Source organism: Procambarus clarkii, chromosome 34 (genome assembly GCF_040958095.1).
Source record: "Procambarus clarkii isolate CNS0578487 chromosome 34, FALCON_Pclarkii_2.0, whole genome shotgun sequence".
Taxonomy (NCBI): domain Eukaryota; kingdom Metazoa; phylum Arthropoda; class Malacostraca; order Decapoda; family Cambaridae; genus Procambarus; species Procambarus clarkii.
Genome location: NC_091183.1, coordinates 20,421,282 through 20,440,929, shown reverse-complemented (window position 1 = coordinate 20,440,929; position 19,648 = coordinate 20,421,282). Strand labels below are relative to the sequence as shown.

General features: G+C 44.3%; 1 protein-coding gene across 2 annotated transcripts in view; it reads right to left on the bottom strand.

The window, feature by feature from the left end:
- LOC123762009 (sodium-coupled monocarboxylate transporter 1) overlaps positions 1-19,648 on the bottom strand; it is a 299,587-nt gene that overhangs the window by 132,692 nt on the left and 147,247 nt on the right. For both annotated transcript variants that reach the window (XM_069335749.1, XM_069335750.1), the window contains exon 6: positions 5,000-5,212. In XM_069335749.1, the coding sequence (XP_069191850.1) occupies positions 5,000-5,212 (213 nt within the window). The remainder of the gene's footprint in view (positions 1-4,999; positions 5,213-19,648) is intronic.

The window sequence follows — 19,648 nt, the reverse complement described above, 5'->3', positions numbered from 1 at the left end:
AAACTTGGATCATAGAGAGAACGTGAGATTAACCACTGTAATAGTTTAAATCAATGTCTTACAAAAATACTGGTGTCGTTTATGTACTAATACACATTCCTGCAAAGTATTTTTTCTTGTAAACAAATTACTGGAATAGCTGAGGAAACCTTTACAGATTGAATTAACAATAAAATTAGTTCATTTTGGTAATCCCTGGAAATAAATATTGGTATATCTGTAGGCTCCAATTCTCTTGGTACATGTGTGGCGATGGTACTAACAATGGCAGCCGTCAAACCAGTTATAGGCAGCTTCCATCGCATTGACTCTCCAGCGTAAGTGGATCCCACTGAGGCCGCTTCTGTCATGTCCATCACCCTGACCGGTATGTAAGTCGTCTACGAATGGTTCAGTACAGCATGCCAGCAAAGTAATATTTTATTACAGTCCTTGACTATGGATATGAATATTGGATTTTGACCCTCGGTTATCAATTATATGAAAACATCTATTTTTGTCTTAACTACACTTCATCCAAATAAGCCAGACAACATAAAACAGGAAAAATTCAATAACAATATTATAACGTATTTTTGTATCATTTGGCCAGTGCCACCATCAGTGTAGAGTATGGACCGAGGAAGACAAGGTATTTTATGAAGTGGCTGGAGTCGGCCCAGATCACCACTTTTCCATAATTAATTAACCTCATACTCCTGAAAGAATTTATGTGTCGTGTACCTACCCCCGTACGTCTTTACCTTTCAGATAAAGGGGAGACGAACCACAGTAGGTGTGCACGGTTGGCTGATACCTATAGTTTAATTCACAAATCATATGATTCCTATTCCAGTAAACCATCTTGGTCCAGCCCTACTAAAGTAAGTCATGCCGATGTTTACTATACACTCTACTGCAGGTATTGTAAATTGTATGGAAACACCATCGAGAAATGTACCAATCCCCACTGTAAAACTAGTAACGATTCACCTAGGCCTAAATCTCAACCTCCCAAGCCTGTAAGACTATAACGCATACCGATGTTCCAACTTCTGATCTTTCTTTTTTTTTAACAGACATGTGTATCCAGGAACTGTCTCAGCCAACTGTGGAGATTCTGATGGAAAGGTCAAGGTAAACATTTTGAGAGACACAGCTGCTCTACAAAGTATTTTTTGAAAGCCGAAGTTCACACAGTACGGATTTTCCAAAGAGATTCAAACCGATTGAGGCACAAACTTCACCACTGAGTTATTTAAGAAAACCCTTAAGTAGTTCAACATAACTCAAGTATTGTCTAGCCTCTATCATCCTGCTTCACAGGGATCTCTAGAACGTATTCATCAAACTATCAAGTCGCTCTTAAGCAAGCGACCTTCAACACTGATAACACTAAACATGCGAGAAGATTCGATCAAATATCTGTCCCCAAAATTGACCACCGAATGCTATTAAGGGTCTGTCGGGTTAAGGGATTGGGTTAAGGGTTTGATGACTTCTAATTCTTTTGAACATTCAGTGTGGTCTAGCGGGTTGAGCAGTGTTAGGAGTGTGGCAGTGTGAGGTGACCAGGAGTGTGAGGTGACCAGGAGTGTGAGGTGACCAGGAGTGTGAGGAGACCAGGAGTGTGAGGAGACCAGAAGTGTGAGGAGACCAGGAGTGTGTAGAAGAACGCATTGTTGCTTGGGCTTCAACTACTGCAAACTACCTCAAAACCATCATCACCCAGCAAAAATCATCTATATGAGCTATAAAAAATTTCGTCTTCAGACAACACACAGCCCCTCTGTTTAATTCTTTTAATATGCTAAATACCCACTACACACATTCTCTTGTGCAACTTATACTCAAGCATCAAAGGTCTAGAAGTGAGTTAAGTGACATTGGTCTCGAAGTTCATGCTCTTAGTATCCTGGTGATACTCTTCTTTCATAGCTAAGAACGGAGTATGCTGTGTGTTGAGTGTGGTGCTTACCATTTCATGGTGCAAGAATGTCTGACGATTATGGGTGATAAGGCTTAAATTCATACCAGTGATTGATTTGGCGACGATGTGTCACAATAACGTGGAAGAATATATGACATCCAAACCACAACATAGAAAAAGAAGGAATGACGATGTTCCGGTCCGTCCTGGATATTTATTATTCTGTGTATGGGCAGTTTTATGAGAGTGTCGGTGAAGATAGCTGTACACTGAATGACAAACTTAAGGAACACCACAAAAGTGTTCTCTGCAAACACAAACAATGCTGTTTTATGTCATGTTAGGGACTTTAATCATCCGATAGGTGATGAAATTACAAGATTTAGGACGTCTTCTAAAATAATCTTCCCTGCCTCTATTCTACACCGACGTAGACTTGTCGAATCGGCTATGATACACAACCTACCTAACATGAACCTTAGTCCTGGTTTTGTGCTGTTGACTCTTCCCTTTCACAGTACATCATCAAATGCTTCAACCTTCTTAACAAACGTGATCTGAAATAACTTTGCCCACTCTTTCCTCTTTTTCCTTTTTTGTATCCTTTGTTACTATATTTTTCACTTTACCATTAAGCTCCTTGCCATTTTATTTTTTTATATTTATTTGTATCTCTATTTTTCTTGCTTTTTCTTATTTATATCCTTTTCTCCTGTGTTTATTCCTTTTTCTTCCCCTACTTTAGACTTTAAATTTACTTTAGCTGTTTACTTGATTCATATCTTTTCTCTTTTTTTGTCATTTTCTCCTGTGCTTTCTATTCAACTAATTCTTACCTTTATCCTGTTTTTCTTTTATTTTATTATTACCTTGCATCTTATTCTTATCTTCATCTTTCTCTTTTATTCATCTCAACTTTTTCTCTTATATCTTATATCAGTCTATATCTTCCACTTCTATTACACGACTTGGTAATGCTCCAGGACGGACCGCAACGTCGTCACTTCATTTTCTGATATGTGGGATGGATATCAGAGCTTGATTTGATTTGATTTTATATTCCTCAGGATAATATTTAGCAATGTAACCATTTATCTCTAGGTAACCACTGAGCTAATTAGCAGCAAACGTGGTATCTGATGCTTTACATATTTCGAAAAAAATCATTACACCAGCTGAAACAAGAATCTGGAGCTGTCGTTAAATCAAGAAATTCTGTAGTTAGCTGGAGACTCAAACTGGGGTTCAACTTTACAGAGATTCTAGCCATTCAAAATGCATGGTAATATGCTCTTGAATATTAATGAATCATATATTCTCCCATCTGTCTGTCCATTTGTAATCCATCTATCTTTCTATTTATCCCATTCTCGATCTATTTATCCAGCCATCCCTCTGTGAGTTCTATTTATCCAGCCATCCCTCTGTGAGTTCTATTCATCCATCTATCTATTTATGTATCTATAAATCTACTTATCTGTCCACAACTAGTTCTCAAGATAATCAGTTCATTAAGTGACTAAATACACCTAGTTCCTTATCTAAAGTATCAGTACATAAAATATTGGGTCAAGTCAATACCTAAATCTCCCTAAATAATGTCTTTATCTCTTGGATACTTATACTGACAAGTTTCATTCTATAAAGCATTGTTAAGGATGTAATAATACTATTTTGGACTGCTAACAAGTGAACGTCTGCTTAAACACTCAGCAAACTAAATGTTTTTAATTGGGCATTGAAAGGTGAACATATAACTATGTATATATAAGGTATATATAATATATAAGATTAATGCAAATACTCAACCATCATGATCATCGACTACATGTCAATTTTGTGCCATGTAAGAATACCATAAAATAACACTACAGATGAAGCTGCAAAACTTGTAACTATGAGCAAGAATAAAGACGGTTACGTACTACAAAATCAAGCACAGATTTAAAAACAATTTAAGATAGAGCAATCTAGAAGATATACAGTGAGCATAATGCAGCAGCTGCAACATCAGCGAGTGGGTACAAAAATTCTACTAACTATATAGTATTAATTTTTAACGAAAAGTAACATTCAAAAACAGAAGTGCACTTACATTGCATTAGGCTTGGACACCCATATGCTTGAGAAATAAGCTAACAGGTTCTAGAAAAGAGGAAAAGTTAGAATTGTCGAAAAATGTCTGACAGATCACTGGAACATTATCTAACTCAGAACAGAGATACAAACCATATAATATAATGACATAAACAGAGGAAGTTGTTAACATATTAGACATAATCTCATTGAAGCCAAGAAACGAGTCATAAATACTCATCAGCAACCTAAATAAACAAGAAATGAGTATCATTTAATGGGCCAGCCAGAGGCTTAAGGCCCATGTAGGAATATTCATGATAAACAAAAAATGAACAGCAGTACAATACTTTTATCCGACTAGTGTTTAAAACTGTGAGCAGGCGTCTGCTTTCCCATTGGTCGAGAACACAAGTCTCTGTGCTCAGAGTTACTAGGGAAATGATTCGTGCAAATTGCATTGCAAAGCCTTAAGCATCTAGATAATGGCATTATAAGAAACAAAACAATTTAGCTCATATAAATCATATTAAACAAATGAGGGAGATAATCTGTTTGAAATATTCAGATTTTAAGGAAGGTAATACTAAATGAAATTAGTGTCCAGTATTATCCAGTAAGATTTATGTAAAAAAATCCCCGCTCACAAAATATTTGTTTCTAATATTTCCTCTCACAAAAATATATATAGATGAAAAAACTTAAACTAAATATCAATATAAAAAATCACTTTAGGTAATGTTTTCATTTGAAAAATCAACCAGAGTGCATTGCAGTGCGGAACTGGAATGCAAATATTTAACATTCCCAACTAGACAAATTGGTCCAAACTACTTACGTACAGTAAGAAACGTGTGAAGCATCGACCAGGATAATCTGACCTTAACATTACCTACACAAAATTAAATCTAGAGTGACAATTTTCCTTGTATAATAAAGAGAACAATGAGTGCCCAGAAAATTATATCATGAAGTGTTGAGTTTTCATGGTAAAGACACAAGCAGTGACTGTACCTGCGCCTGGTTGACGCCATAGATAGAGATCCAGGTAAAGTAACCTCCAATAACAAGCGACCAAAAGGTGTGTCTGGTGGTGGGATCCGGGTCGAAGTCGATCAGCTGTGTCCGGCCGCTCTCCGCGTTCCTCGCCCACACCGCGCTGAATCCTCCAACGTCTAAGGTGCCCTTGATGATGATGAATATGATGCTGCCATACATAATGACTGTCTGGAAGAAATCACATAATTGTTATTGTTATGTGTTCTGTTTATCTGTATGCCTGTTTATTTGAATTTATTCTGTTACGGTTATCCCCTGCATAGCAGTGAATTCTGCCCCTTCCTATCACCTTCTACGCCAGTATACTACTCATCTACCACATTCAACATTACGAGCCGCCAGGCATACGTCCGGAAATGTTTTGACCATGGATCAAAACGTTTTCCGAATGGCCACCCCATCACCTTTACTCTGCAGGCTCTTTTTTTTTTTTTTTTTTTTTTTTTACATGCAAGCATGCTTAAATGTACAATAAAAGGAAACAAATACAACATAGAACAGAACAAAATGACAAAGCACAAACATGAAAAAACAGAAAGGAACAAATGCACTAAACACAAAAACGCCGGGCAGAGGGGCCAACCACAAAACAACAGTAATTACACACAAAACACAACAATTAAGTTAAACACAGCGGAATACAATACAGAGATAAAACACCAAAACAATATATATACAGAACAAGGCTACCAGCACCACAAACACACACGGAGAGGCACCAACATAAAACGAAAATAATAATAATAATAACAAGAAAGGAATACAAGTATACAACAAACAAAGAAAAGCACAATGGCAAAACTCGACAAAAAGCATAAACCCAGACCAGGTCACGCCAACAGCCTGAAGGGCACTCAACACCACACAAACAAGCGCACAAACAGCATCATAAAACCATAGAACCACAAAGCATACATAAGAACATGACACCCACAACCAGACACACACACAAACCAAACCCCGGACCGCACAGGAACCGGACACTCACACACAAATAAACCCACAACCACAAACCGGAGCACACAGAAACTGGGAAACAAACCCGCCCCACTCACTCACACACACCTGACCTGCACCCCACAACTATGCACACAAATGGAAACAACCCACAACACACAATACACAAAGGAATCATGAGTGAGGAATACATTACTCAGAGACAGGACCATACGTCTCCGCAGCCCAAGGATACTTTCGCTTGTACGCCTTCCAAATCAAATATTCTCTGTCGGTAGGGGAACGATCCCCCTGCCGCCGTGGGCCCTTCATAAACTCGGGAACTTCCAGATCAGGCGGAAACGGCAACTCCTTAAGCTCACCGACGCAAGTCGCATAACGAGGCTGGGGAGCGCAAACCACGTCCTTCGAGGTAGCAGACGACACCAATGAAGCGTACGAGGGCGGCCGAGACGGCCGCGTCGCCGTACGCACAGGAGCAGGGGACAATCGACGAGATGGTAACGCCTTCACCGAGACCGCAGGAGACACTGAAGAGATGTCCGGAGACGGAAGAGGCGTCGAGACCGCAGCCGATGAAACGGGGACCGAGGAAGGGGTTACAGAACCCCCAGAGCGAGCAGCCTTTTTCAACACCATCACCAGGCCACCCCACTCACCACGAACCTCAGCAGTGGGAACCACCCACCACGAAGAACCGGAGCCATCCGACGCAGGCGACGCACCCGAAGCAGGAACCGCAGACACCATATCTGAAGTGAAGGCCGAAACACCGGCACTGGCATCCTCAGGCAAATGCACCTCCGCCGTCACCATAGTATGCAACGCAACCGGAGCCACCCCTCCGTCGCCGGCAGATCCACAAGCGTCGAAGTCGCCAGCGTCAGCCCAAGCTGAAGACGAACGCCGGGAATGCTTAGGCTCTGGCCGCACATCATCAGACCCGGAGGCTGACTCAGAGACACGAACAACACAAGCTGGGAGAACCGATGCACGTCGCAGAACGGCAGCATCCTCAACCACCTGGGGCACCAGGCCAGGCACAGGAGGAAGCGCCGGATCCACTCCATCACCCAGTACAGCCGGAACAGACGGCGAGGGTGCAAGGACAGGGTCAGACGCAGCAGAGGACGAACTGGAAGACGGGGGATTCGAGCAGAAGGCAGTCTGAAGAACCCCAGGGACACTAGTCGGAGCAGGACGATCAGCAGGCGACGACACAACCTCCGGTGGAGAGGCGACAACAACAAGGGGTGCACCAGGCAGCGCAACAGGCGACACAGGGGGCACATCCGCGGCTGAAGAGACGTCCACATCCACCAAATCCTCCTCCACAGGAAGTGGCGGAAAATCCTCCTCACTGAAGAGGTTCATGGGTGCAATGGCGGGCGCAGAACAGTCAGCAGCCTGATGGCCCAAGAGGCCACAACGATAACACGTCCTAGGCTGGCAGGCGTAAAACACCCGATGGTCGTAACCCATAAGACGCACAGAGGACGGAATATCTTCCCGGAGCCTCATGCCCAGGGTGTGAATGTTAGTCCTTACACCCTTAAGTGGACTGGAAGACACCACGTTTACCCGCACACTAACCACTACGACAAACCGGCCGAAGTACCGCCGTAGCAGACCCTCCAGAAACTCCAATGGAGCCCAATGCACACTGACGTAAGTGAGGGCACAACTCCGATCAGAGAGTGACACAGTGCCCGCAACATCCGACAGGGGTAATGTCCGCCCCTCGTATCGACGGAGAAAGTCTCGATACGCCAATTCGCAATCTCATTCAGGCCACCAAAGCAGAGTTGTTGACACTGATTAACGAGAAATCTGGAATGTCTGTGGAATAGAGAAAGGTCAGAAGCTGGAACATGAGCATGTATAACAGGCTTATAAGGTTGAGGTTTAGCCGTAGATGATTCGTTGCTAGATTTACAATGAGGGTTGTACTAATTTCTATTGTGTGCCCATAGACCTTACAGTAGCGACAGCAGAGAGAGTAGTTCACATCGAATTCCATACGACGGCTAGTGCAGTCTTATCGGGAATTTGACGTTGGGAAAGGGTCAGGATAAGGATTTGGTATGGGGGGGGGGGGGAGGAGGTAGAAAAGAGTACCAACCCTCATTGTCAAACTAGCAACGAAACACATACGGCCAAACCTCAACCTTATAAGCCTATTATGCATACTAATGATCCAGCTACTGACCTTTCTCTATTCCACAGACTCCTGGAACTGTCTCTACCAACGGTGGAGATTCTGAGTGAAAGGTCGAAGTGAACATCTTGAGGAACACAGCAGTTCTTCAAAGTATACTCCAGAAAGCTGCCGCACCCAAAGTCACCTACACTGGAGAAATCGTCCTCATCACCGACTTCACTACAACCACTCCATACTCGCTCGCCAGAGTCCAGTTGGATTGTTACTTCGTACGTGGAGAAGTCCACGTCACCATAAGGGAGAAATTTTTCCCCATGCTAGAAATTCAACTTCTCCTGGGCAACGACTTGGCTGAACAACGAGATTCCACGAACCTCATTTTATGTAACAAAACCCAGGTATGTGACACTGATTGATCTTCTTATACAGAAGAAGATCCTGTAATGAAGCATGTCGCAGAAGAGGTACCGATAACCAACGAGACAGAGGACATCTCCCAGCCAGTCCTAGTGACTACTCGTGCACAAGCCCCTCAACCACAACCCTCAAGAGCTACAAGGCCTCTAACAGACTATCAACTTGCTGGAGTTCCATAAATTGCAGCAAGCTGACTTATCATTAACTCCCTTGTAATTTCAGGCTCAAACTCAGACTGATTCCATCCCTGATTATTTTTTAAATCATAATCAAATTCTATATCGCAGATTCAGACCCAGAAAGTTAATTAAGGAAAATGATAGGGCTTATGTTGACCAGATGGTAGTTCCTACATCCTTAAGAAAGGACATTATTGATTTGGCACATGGCCCAGTGGGCCATTATGGCATAAATACAACTTGCATGCTTTATTATATAATTATTATTGGCCAGGCATAGCTCATGACGTGAGCACCTTTGTGAACACCTGCCTTACGGGCAGGTAACCCTAACACTCCAATACCCAAGGCGCCACTGATTCCAATTCCTGTGCCTTCAGAGCCGTTCAACAAACTCATGATAGACTGCGTCGGGTTTCTGCCCCGGACCAGCTCCGGCAACATCTACATCATTACTATCATGTGTTCTACCACCAGGTTCCCTATAGCAGTTTCCATGAAGAAAATTACGGCTGCTACCATTGTTAATCACCTCTTGAAGATCTTTACACAGTACAGATTTCCCAAGGAAATTTAGAGCGATTGTGGCACCAACATCACTAGTGACTTGTTTTAGAAAGCCCTTAATTAAAGAGTTCAACATCATCCAGGTATTGTCTAGCCCTAATCATCCTGCTTCAAAGGGATCTCTAGAACATAGTCGTCAAAAGCTTAAATTACTTTTAAGGAAATTTTGCATTAACACAGAAAAGGATTGGGATAGGCAACCTAGACCTTATTATATGCATTTTCAGAAAACTTCCTTACGAGATTCTCTTGGCGTATCTCCTTATGAGATGCTCTACGGCCGTAAGTGCCGTATCCCCCTAAAAGCATTTAAAGATACCTTGACCTCTAACACCTTCAGTGATTCTCCCTTAATATGTCTCCGTTTCTTAAAAACTTGAGGTACATCCTTGAAAGAGAACGTAAATTTGCCACTGCTAATTTGTTAATATCTTTGAATAAAATGCGAACACATTTTGATCAAGCTACTAAAGTAAGAAAATTCAGTATTGGAGACTTCGTTTTGGCCTACTTTCCTATCCAAAGCTCTCCCTTCCAAAGTAAATTTTCAGGTCCATACCGCATCAAAGAATGTCGGAACAATCATAACTACATTCTAGAGTCACCAGATCGGCGGCGTAAGACACAACTCTGCCACATCAATCTTATTAAGCAGCACCAAGGTAATCCTCAAACTATATTGATGTACGTATCTACATTCACGAATACTTATACTCACAATGACACCTACCCTGCTTCTCCTCCTGACTGCAGTGATGCCAACACAGTGATTTCTAATTTTGAAATTATGAAATGTCTTCCTAACTATTTAAAGGATTCAGTACTCTTCTTGTTCACCCCTTCTTGACTCATAGTGCTTTGTTTCAAGACCCTTGGCAGGAGTGTACTGTAGTGCGACATGACATCAAGCTACCTCTGGAAACGATGCCAATCCGTCAACCATATATATATATATATATATATATATATATATATATATATATATATATATATATATATATATATATATATATATATATATCTGAAAACTCACACCCCAGAAGTGACTCGAACCCATACTCCCAGGAGCAACGCAACTGGTATGTACAAGACGCCTTAATCCACTTGACCATCACGACCGGACATAATGAGGTGATAGCCGAGGCTATTTGAACCACCCCACCGCCGGCACTCGGATAGTAATCTTGGGCATAGCATTTTACCAAATCACCTCATTCTTTGGGGCACACGTGAGGAACACAAATGCGAACAAGCCTGAATGGTCCCCAGGACAATATGCAACTGAAAACTCACACCCCAGAAGTGACTCGAACCCATACTCCCAGGAGCAACGCAACTGATATGCACAAGACGCCTTAATCCACTTGACCATCACGACCGGACATAATGAGGTGATAGCCGAGGCTATTTGAACCACCCCACCGCCGGCACTCGGATAGTAATCTTGGGCATAGCATTTTACCAAATCACCTCATTCTTTGGGGCACACGTGAGGAACACAAATGCGAACAAGCCTGAATGGTCCCCAGGACAATATGCAACTGAAAACTCACACCCCAGAAGTGACTCGAACCCATACTCCCAGGAGCAACGCAACTGGTATGTACAAGACGCCTTAATCCACTTGACCATCACGACCGGACATAATGAGGTGATAGCCGAGGCTATTTGAACCACCCCACCGCCGGCACTCGGATAGTAATCTTGGGCATAGCATTTTACCAAATCACCTCATTTCAGGCTTGTTCGCATTTGTGTTCCTCACGTGTGCCCTAAAGAATGAGGTGATTTGGTAAAATGCTATGCCCAAGATTACTATCTGAGTGCCGGCAGTGGGGTGGTTCAAATAGCCTCGGCTATCACCTCATTATGTCCGGTCGTGATGGTCAAGTGGATTAAGGCGTCTTGTACATACCAGTTGCGTTGCTCCTGGGAGTATGGGTTTGAGTCACTTCTGGGGTGTGAGTTTTCAGTTGCATATTGTCCTGGGGACCATGCAGGCTTGTTCGCATTTGTGTTCCTCACGTGTGCCCCAAAGAATGAGGTGATTTGGTAAAATGCTATGCCCAAGATTACTATCCGAGTGCCGGCGGTGGGGTGGTTCAAATAGCCTCGGCTATCACCTCATTATGTCCGGTCGTGATGGTCAAGTGGATTAAGGCGTCTTGTACATACCAGTTGCGTTGCTCCTGGGAGTATGGGTTCGAGTCACTTCTGGGGTGTGAGTTTTCAGAGTTGCATATTGTCCTGGGGACCATTCAGGCTTGTTCGCATATATATATATATATATATATATATATATATATATATATATATATATATATATATATATATATATATATATATATATATATATGTCGTACCTAGTAGCCAGAACGCACTTCTCAGCCTACTATGCAAGGCCCGATTTGCCTAATAAGCCAAGTTTTCCTGAATTAATATATTTTCTCTAATTTTTTTGTTATGAAATGATAAAGCTACCCATTTCATTATGTATGAGGTCAATTTTTTTTTATTGGAGTTAAAATTAACGTAGATATATGACCGAACCTAACCAACCCTACCTAACCTATCTTTATAGGTTAGGTTAGGTTAGGTTGCCGAAAAAGATAGGTTAGGTTATGTTAAGTAGGTTAGGTAGTCGAAAAACAATTATTTCATGAAAACTTGGCTTATTAGGCAAATCGGGCCTTGCATAGTAGGCTGAGAAGTGCGTTCTGGCTACTAGGTACGACATATATATATATAGCCACCCCTGCAAGGAGAGACAAAACCTTAGCTGCCTCAGTCATCAAAGCTATAAATGATTTTCCCAGGGAGGACAACCAGGTGCGCCTTCCCACTCGCGCGAGAAACACCCACGGCAGGAAGAGCAACAGTGGCATATCCGAGACATCAAAAATCAGAACATCAGTCACCAAGAAAATAGAAGAAGGAAACACTATTGGCGCAATACGAGTCATCACCAGTGAGGACTCAATTGCCGACAGAGATGCCGTAACAGCTCAAGCCCTAAGGAAGAAACACCCACCCAGGGCTCCGCGTGAGGACGACATTGTACAAGTTGGGGCTACCGGAGCAGAACCTCTCTGGGTGGCTGAATCTGTGGTCCATAAAGCAGCCATGTCCTTCCCTACAGGATCAGCAGGTGGGTTCACAGGACTAAAACCCAACCACCTCAAGCAAATGCTCAACCCTGCACTGGGTGGAACTAACCAGATTCACCAACACATGTCTAGCTGGCAACATACCAGCGTCCATAAGACCTATCTTTTTTGGAGCATCTCTCTGTGCTCTAAAGAAAAAGGATGGAGGGATCAGGCCAATAGCTGTGGGCAATTCTCTCCGGCGTCTCGTCGCAAAGGCAGCTGCAAGAACAGTTAGTGATGCAGCGGCCAACATGCTGAAGCCAAAACAGCTCGAGTTTGGCATTCCACAAGGGTGTGAGGCGGCAGCCCATGCAGCTCGAGCCTTCATCGCCAACATCACAGACGAAAAGGCCCTTATCAAGCTAGATTTCAAAAATGCCTTCAATTTGGTGCGGAGGGATGCTGTACTCCGTGCGGTTCATAGTCATTTCCCTTCCCTCTACCCTTTTGTACATTCATGCTACAGTATGGATCTTAAGCTACTTTTTGGCGAACATGAAATTGACTCGCGAGAAGGCGTCCAACAGGGTGACCCCCCTTGCTCCTCTCCTTTTCTGCTTAGTCATCAAACAAGTCACAGAGGTCCTGTCCAGCAAGCTTAACATCTGGTTCTTGGATGATGGTACCCTAGCTGGTTCCCAAGACTCCCTCCTGGAGGACATCAGAAAAATCCAGGAGCAAGGTGCAGTTTTAGGCCTCACCCTGAACCCTTCTAAATGTGAAATAATATGTTCCAACCAGGGCAACGTAGAGAGAATAGAGGGTCTTCTGCCAAATATCCATAAAACTAAACCTGAAGACAGCACACTCCTAGGAGCTCCCCTGGGGTTGAAAGCCATCGATGAGGTCCTCGATAAGAAAATCGCCGACCTTAAGAGGATGGATGGGAGGATTGAGGATATTGATGCTCATGATGCACTCTACCTCATCACCAGATGTCTGTCCCTCCCCAGGTTAACCTACTTTCTGAGGTGTTCACCATCTTACAGTAGCCAAAAACAAAGGGAGTATGACCGGTTACTGAAATCAATGCTAGAAAAAGCCCTTAACCTCTCTCTCGATGACCTACAGTGAAAACAAGCCTCTCTTCCCGTAAGACTTGGGGGCCTCGGAGTTCGAACAGCAACGCAAATCGCTGTTCCAGCCTTCCTGTCCTCCTTATCAGCATCCGACGACCTTGTGAAGGAAATTTTACCTGCCCACTTACATCAGCTGGCAGGTGTACATGATCCCATTGGGCCTCTCGTGCAAGCCAATCACCTCAACCACCATCCCCAAAAGCCCACAGGCAATCCAGCTGGGATGGCCCCATTGTAGACCAAGTTGCTGCAGAGTGCCTGGGTGCTGCAACAACACAACACGACATTGCTCGCCTCACAGCAGTAGCAGCACCACATGCAGGGGATTTCCTGTTAGCAACCCCAATGTCGGCAACTGGCACGCGTCTCACACCACACGCCCTCCGAATTGCTGTGGCCCTCCGCCTTGCTGCCCCAATCCACACCAGATATAGGTGTATTTGCGGCGAGGTGGTGGCTGACAGGTACGGCCACCATGGCCTACTCTGCCAAAGCACAGGGGGATGGCACTCGAGGCACAATGAAGTTAACGACATCATCAAGAGGAGCCTCACCACAGCTGGATGCCCAGCTGAAAGAGAGCCCCGTTACCTAACGCCCCGTAACTCTGATGCTCTTATTGGTCGCCCGGATGGTATCACAGTGAACCCCTGGAAGAATGACAAGCAGTTGGTATGGGACTACACGTGCGTATCAACCCTGGCTAATACCTACATTAACCTGAGTGTTGCACAACCAGGTGGCGCTGCCACCCACAGGGAAGCAGCCAAATCCTGTAAGTATAGAGAACTGGATCACCACTACAATTTTGTCCCCATTGCTTCTGAGACACTCGGCGCCTGGGGTAAAAGTGCTACCAGTTTTTAGAAGGAACTGGGTTCTAGGCTCATTGAAACAACAAGGGACCCAAGAGCTGCAAGCTTTCTTTTCCAGCGCCTCAGTGTGGCGATACAGAGGGGAAATGCTCACTGCATCCAGGGTTCCTGCCCGCCATCTGAGGAGCTGGAGGAACTCGACAACCTATGATAACCATCTTTGTAACCCATATGTAACTCCTTTTTTGTAACAAAGTTCAAATAAAGTAAATATATATGTGTACATACAAAAGAATGGGGGTGGTAGGAGAAGATAATATTAGTGTTCAGTGAGAAACCACAAGGTCTCCTCTGAATACTTTTTATTTTCTTCTCCGAGGCTATGGGTCCCCACATAGGCACCAGAGCTGGTACCCTTACAAATATATATATATATATATATATATATATATATATATATATATATATATATATATATATATATATATATATATATATATATGTCGTACCTAATAGCCAGAACGCACTTCTCAGCCTACTATTCAAGGCCTGATTTGCCTAATAAGCCAAGTTTTCATGAATTAATGTTTTTTCGTCTACCTAACCTACCTAACCTAACCTAACCTAGCTTTTTTTGGCTACCTAACCTAACCTTACATATAAATATAGGTTAGGTTAGGTTAGGTAGGGTTGGTTAGGTTCGGTCATATATCTATGTTAATTTTAACTCCAATAAAAAAAAATTGACCTCATACATAGAGAAAAGGGTTGCTTTATCATTTCATAAGAAAAAAATTATGGTAAATATATTAATTCAGGAAAACTTGGCTTATTAGGCAAATCGGGCCTTGAATAGTAGGCTGAGAAGTGAGTTCTGGCTACTAGGTACGACATATATATATATATATATATATATATTTATATATATATATATATATATATATATATATATATATATATATATATATATATATATATATATATATATATATTGTTGGGTTTATTTTATTGCTGTTATTCCTTGGTGAGCAACCGTATCAGTACTTATCCTGGCAAGGTCGCCAATGTTGGGGTTTTACTTGTTGTTATTCCTCGGGTGAGCAACAGTTATGCTCAAGGTCACTCACCATAGCCCTGCGGGTCTTCACTCTATCCTCGCGGCGTAACTGTATGCCAGGAGTGTATCCCAGTCAATCCCAACCGGCCTCTGATTGAGAAGGAGTGGGAACACAACTCGTTCACTTAACTGTTATGTGCCCGCCCCAACAATAGAGCTTTACTATTAACCACAAGGTCGCCAACTGGTGTTTTCGGTGTCCAGTAACACGTCAGTGGATTTGTTGAGTTGTGGTAACCGATGGCAAGGACACACTCAATAGATCAGGATATCAGGCATGTATTTACTTCTGTCACTCTTTGCTTTCAGGTATATATAGCCACAAGATAAATGGAGGGGATGATATAAACACAAGTGTATTTTGTATTTTACTTAAAACTCATTCAAAGGCATCACAAGGTCATATCAATAAACAATCAGCTGATCCAGGCGGGAGTCGTTCGTTCTCACGTATAATATGCACTCACTAAGTCGGCAACACTCCCCCTCTCGTCACTGTCAGAATCAGCTGGGCGCCTTCCCCCGCGCGAATGTTTATTGCTTGTTTCTCTGGCGTCACGCGTGCTGTTTCTTTAAGTTCTCAAAGATCACTAGAAGTTCGAACACTCGATATTTGCAACAATAGCACGTATTACTTCCCTACACTGATCTTGGGCTCAAACAAATATTTATATTAAATGTGACAATAGTTCACTGCCACAGTATTACACACTGCCCTTCATTTAAATGATAACTTATGAAGTGTTTGACACTGTAGTTCTCAGTATTTCCTTTCGTGGGCTATAACACAATTAATCACTGCACTCATTAATTATTATTCAATGCACGAACATAGACATATATAATATATAGATAAATCAGACATCGATAAATGGTAATAAAATAGTTACTGGGCACATAGCCAAACTTCCAAATACTGGCATAATATTATATATTTTATCTCATTATATTTATCACATTAAAGTCTCATGCAAGACATTCTCAACACGGAAAGTTCATCAATTAATCCGGGTGCCTGTACACACCAATAATAATATATATATGTATCGTGAGTACTCTTGATAGTACTACTCTGCACACTGGTGCCTCACTGCGACATAGGTGAGCCTTGCTCACGACATACAAAATCCTCAGTCTAAATAATATAGCTGAATAATATAGCTAACTAAAGGGGAATTGGGAGGGAAACTAGAACCACCTACTTCCACCTATCCTCCGATGAGAGTTGAGTTGTAGCTCCTGGTCCTGGCTCCTGCCTTGTGTCGGGAACACCCCCACACACACACGTTGTCGTGTCCTCCAGGAACTCAAACAATGTCCCACCGTAAGCGCGTCATCTCCGTGCCTTCTCCCAGCAGGTCCGTGCTCCTCCTCGACTTCTTGTAGGGTTGGAGTCGGTCTCCCGGCCGTCGACTTCTCCCAGCTACGGCTGCCCGCCTACTTCTCGGCTGCAGTCGTTCGGATTCCCAACTAGTTCTCTTCTTCCTCTGCTACCCGGTGGCTCTGTTCAGCCACTACACCATCACGAATGGATGAACTGCCTCAGACGTCGCATACGTCACTGCACAGACTTCACTTCTTCTTTCACAGTACCTGTCCTGGAGCACTTGTTGCTCAATAACCGTCGATTCCCTCTCTGGTTCAACACGTGAACGAAGGAAGACCTCACAGAGTACTGGCAGACTTCAGGTGACGCGTAAAATCCACGGGAGCGGGAAACAACTGTCAAACTGACAGGACCAATCTTTGCACGTCCAACCTCCTTGACGTGTCGTGTCTGACTGATGGCGCCAACGCGGCGCGCTGACCGGACCCCCCTTCCTTCGTGACGTCACATTCGCCACGGGAGGTTTTCATTGGCTCCCTGTGCCACATTGCTGTCGGTGACCAATCCGATGTCACTGACGTCACACAGTTTTGGCGGGGAAACAGGAGAGCCAGTGCCATCTTGGCTTCCTAAAGGGCCTAAACCACAGGCCAGAATACTATTATATATCAAATTGATGCCTGCGACGTAGAGAACGCTTGGGAAAAGTGGACATGACTCTTACTGCAGGCGTGGGAGAAATATAAGGGGGGGAACGCCGTCACATACCCCTCCCCTTAAAATAAGAGTCATGTCTGGCTAGTGTATACGGGACAGGGCATCTGCTACTACGTTGTCCTTCCCCTTGATGTGCTTGATTTCCAGCCGGTACTCTTGCAGTAACAACGCCCACCTTGTCAGACGCTGGTTGGATTTCTTCATTTTGTACAAAAAGGTGAGAGGGTTGTGATCTGTGAACACCAGAACAGGTCTCGCCCCTCCTCCCACGTACACATCGAAATGTTTCAGGGCCATAACTAGCGCCAATGCCTCTTTCTCAACGGTACTATAGGCCTGCTGGTATTTCACAAACTTCTTCGAGTAGAACGCTACTGGCCTATGTACCCCACTCCTCTCTTGAGCCAACATGGCCCCTATCCCAACTTCGTTGGCGTCCACGTACAGGATGAATCCGGCTGAGAAATCTGGGGATATTAATACCGGGGCCTCCATCAACAATTTCTTGGTCTTTTCAAAAGACTCTTGGCAGGCCTCTCCCCATCTCCATAGTACATTCTTGGAGAGTAGCTCGGTTAGGGGATGCGCTACAGTGGAGAAATTCCTGCAGAACCCACGATAGTACCCTATCATCCCTAGGTACCTTAGCAACTCTTTACGCGTTCTGGGCACGGGGTATTCCTTAATGGCTGATACTTTGTGATCAACAGGGGTGACTTCACCTTGGCCGATGACAGAACCAAGGTACTCTAAGTGGGCCTTCCCAAACTCGCTCTTTGCCAAATTTACAGTCAAGTTAGCCTCCTCTAGCCTTCTAAACAATTCCTTGAGTCTCTCCAGGTGCGTCTTCCAATCGTCGGCGTACACGACGATGTCATCGATGTATACTGTGCAGCCTGCGGCACCTCTTAACAACTCATTCATCATGCGCTGGAAACAGCTGCCGCTGTTTTTCATTCCAAAGGGCAACACCTTGTATTGGTACAGCCCGTCAGGAGTTGCGAAAGCTGATATTTTCCTGGCCTCAGGAGTCAAAGAGATCTGGTAGTACCCCTTGAGCAGATCGACCTTGGATACGTACCTTGCACTGCCCACCTGGTCAATGCAATCGCTCACTCTTGGCATAGGGTGAGAATCTGACAACTGTGATGGAGTTCACCCTCCTGTAATCTGTACAAAAGCGGAAGGTGCCGTCGCTTTTCCTCACCAACAAGCATGGGGAACTCCACTCACTTTTACTGGGCTCCGCAAGGTCGTTCTCAAGGAGATACTCCACCTCCTTTCTCATCAGCTCCCGCTTCTCCGGGCTTACCCTATATGCGCTCTGCTTGACGGGCCTGGCGTCTCTCACCTCTACCTCGTGCGTTACACTCTTGTGTCGTCGGGGCGCGTCGGTAAAGAGGGAGGCATTCTTCCTCAGTAGGTTCGTCAGGTCCGCGCTCTGTTGCCCTTCCAGATGTAGTAGCTTGTTCTCGATCTTCGCCAGACTCTCAGTGTTGGTGAGACGGGTGCCATCAGCCCTGGACCACTTTCCTTCCTCCTCCGGGAGTTCTTGGTCCACCTGCACGCACAGAACCGTCCTCTGCTGGGGTTCTCGGGTCACCGTTCCGTCCTGCCTGGCGGCTCCTCCTTCCACAGGGAAGAAACGTTTCAGGCGGTCTACGTGACACACCTGTTTCTTGCGGGGTCTATCCGGCTCCCAATTTCATATGATACAGGACCCAACCGCTGCAGCACCTGGTATGGTCCCTCGAACCGCGACTCGGTCACCCTACCTTTACCCGGCAGCAAAATCATCACCTGGGACCCGACCTGGAACTCCCTCTGCGTAGCTCTTTTGTCGTACCACTCCGACATCTTACGCTGCGCCTCCTTCAGATGTTTCCCAGCTAGTTCCTTTGCTAGAGTGAGACACTCTTTGAACTTTTGGACATATTCATTCACCGTTCCCACGGTCACTCCCAGTGTCCATTGTTCCTTCAGCATGGTGGACGCACACATGATCGTCATCAGGTAGGTATTCCCTCGCTTCGTCCTTGGCAACGGACCCACCCCGTCGACCAACAGACGCTCGGATGCAGGCCCAAACGCCGGAACAGGGGTCAATGGGGCCTTCGGT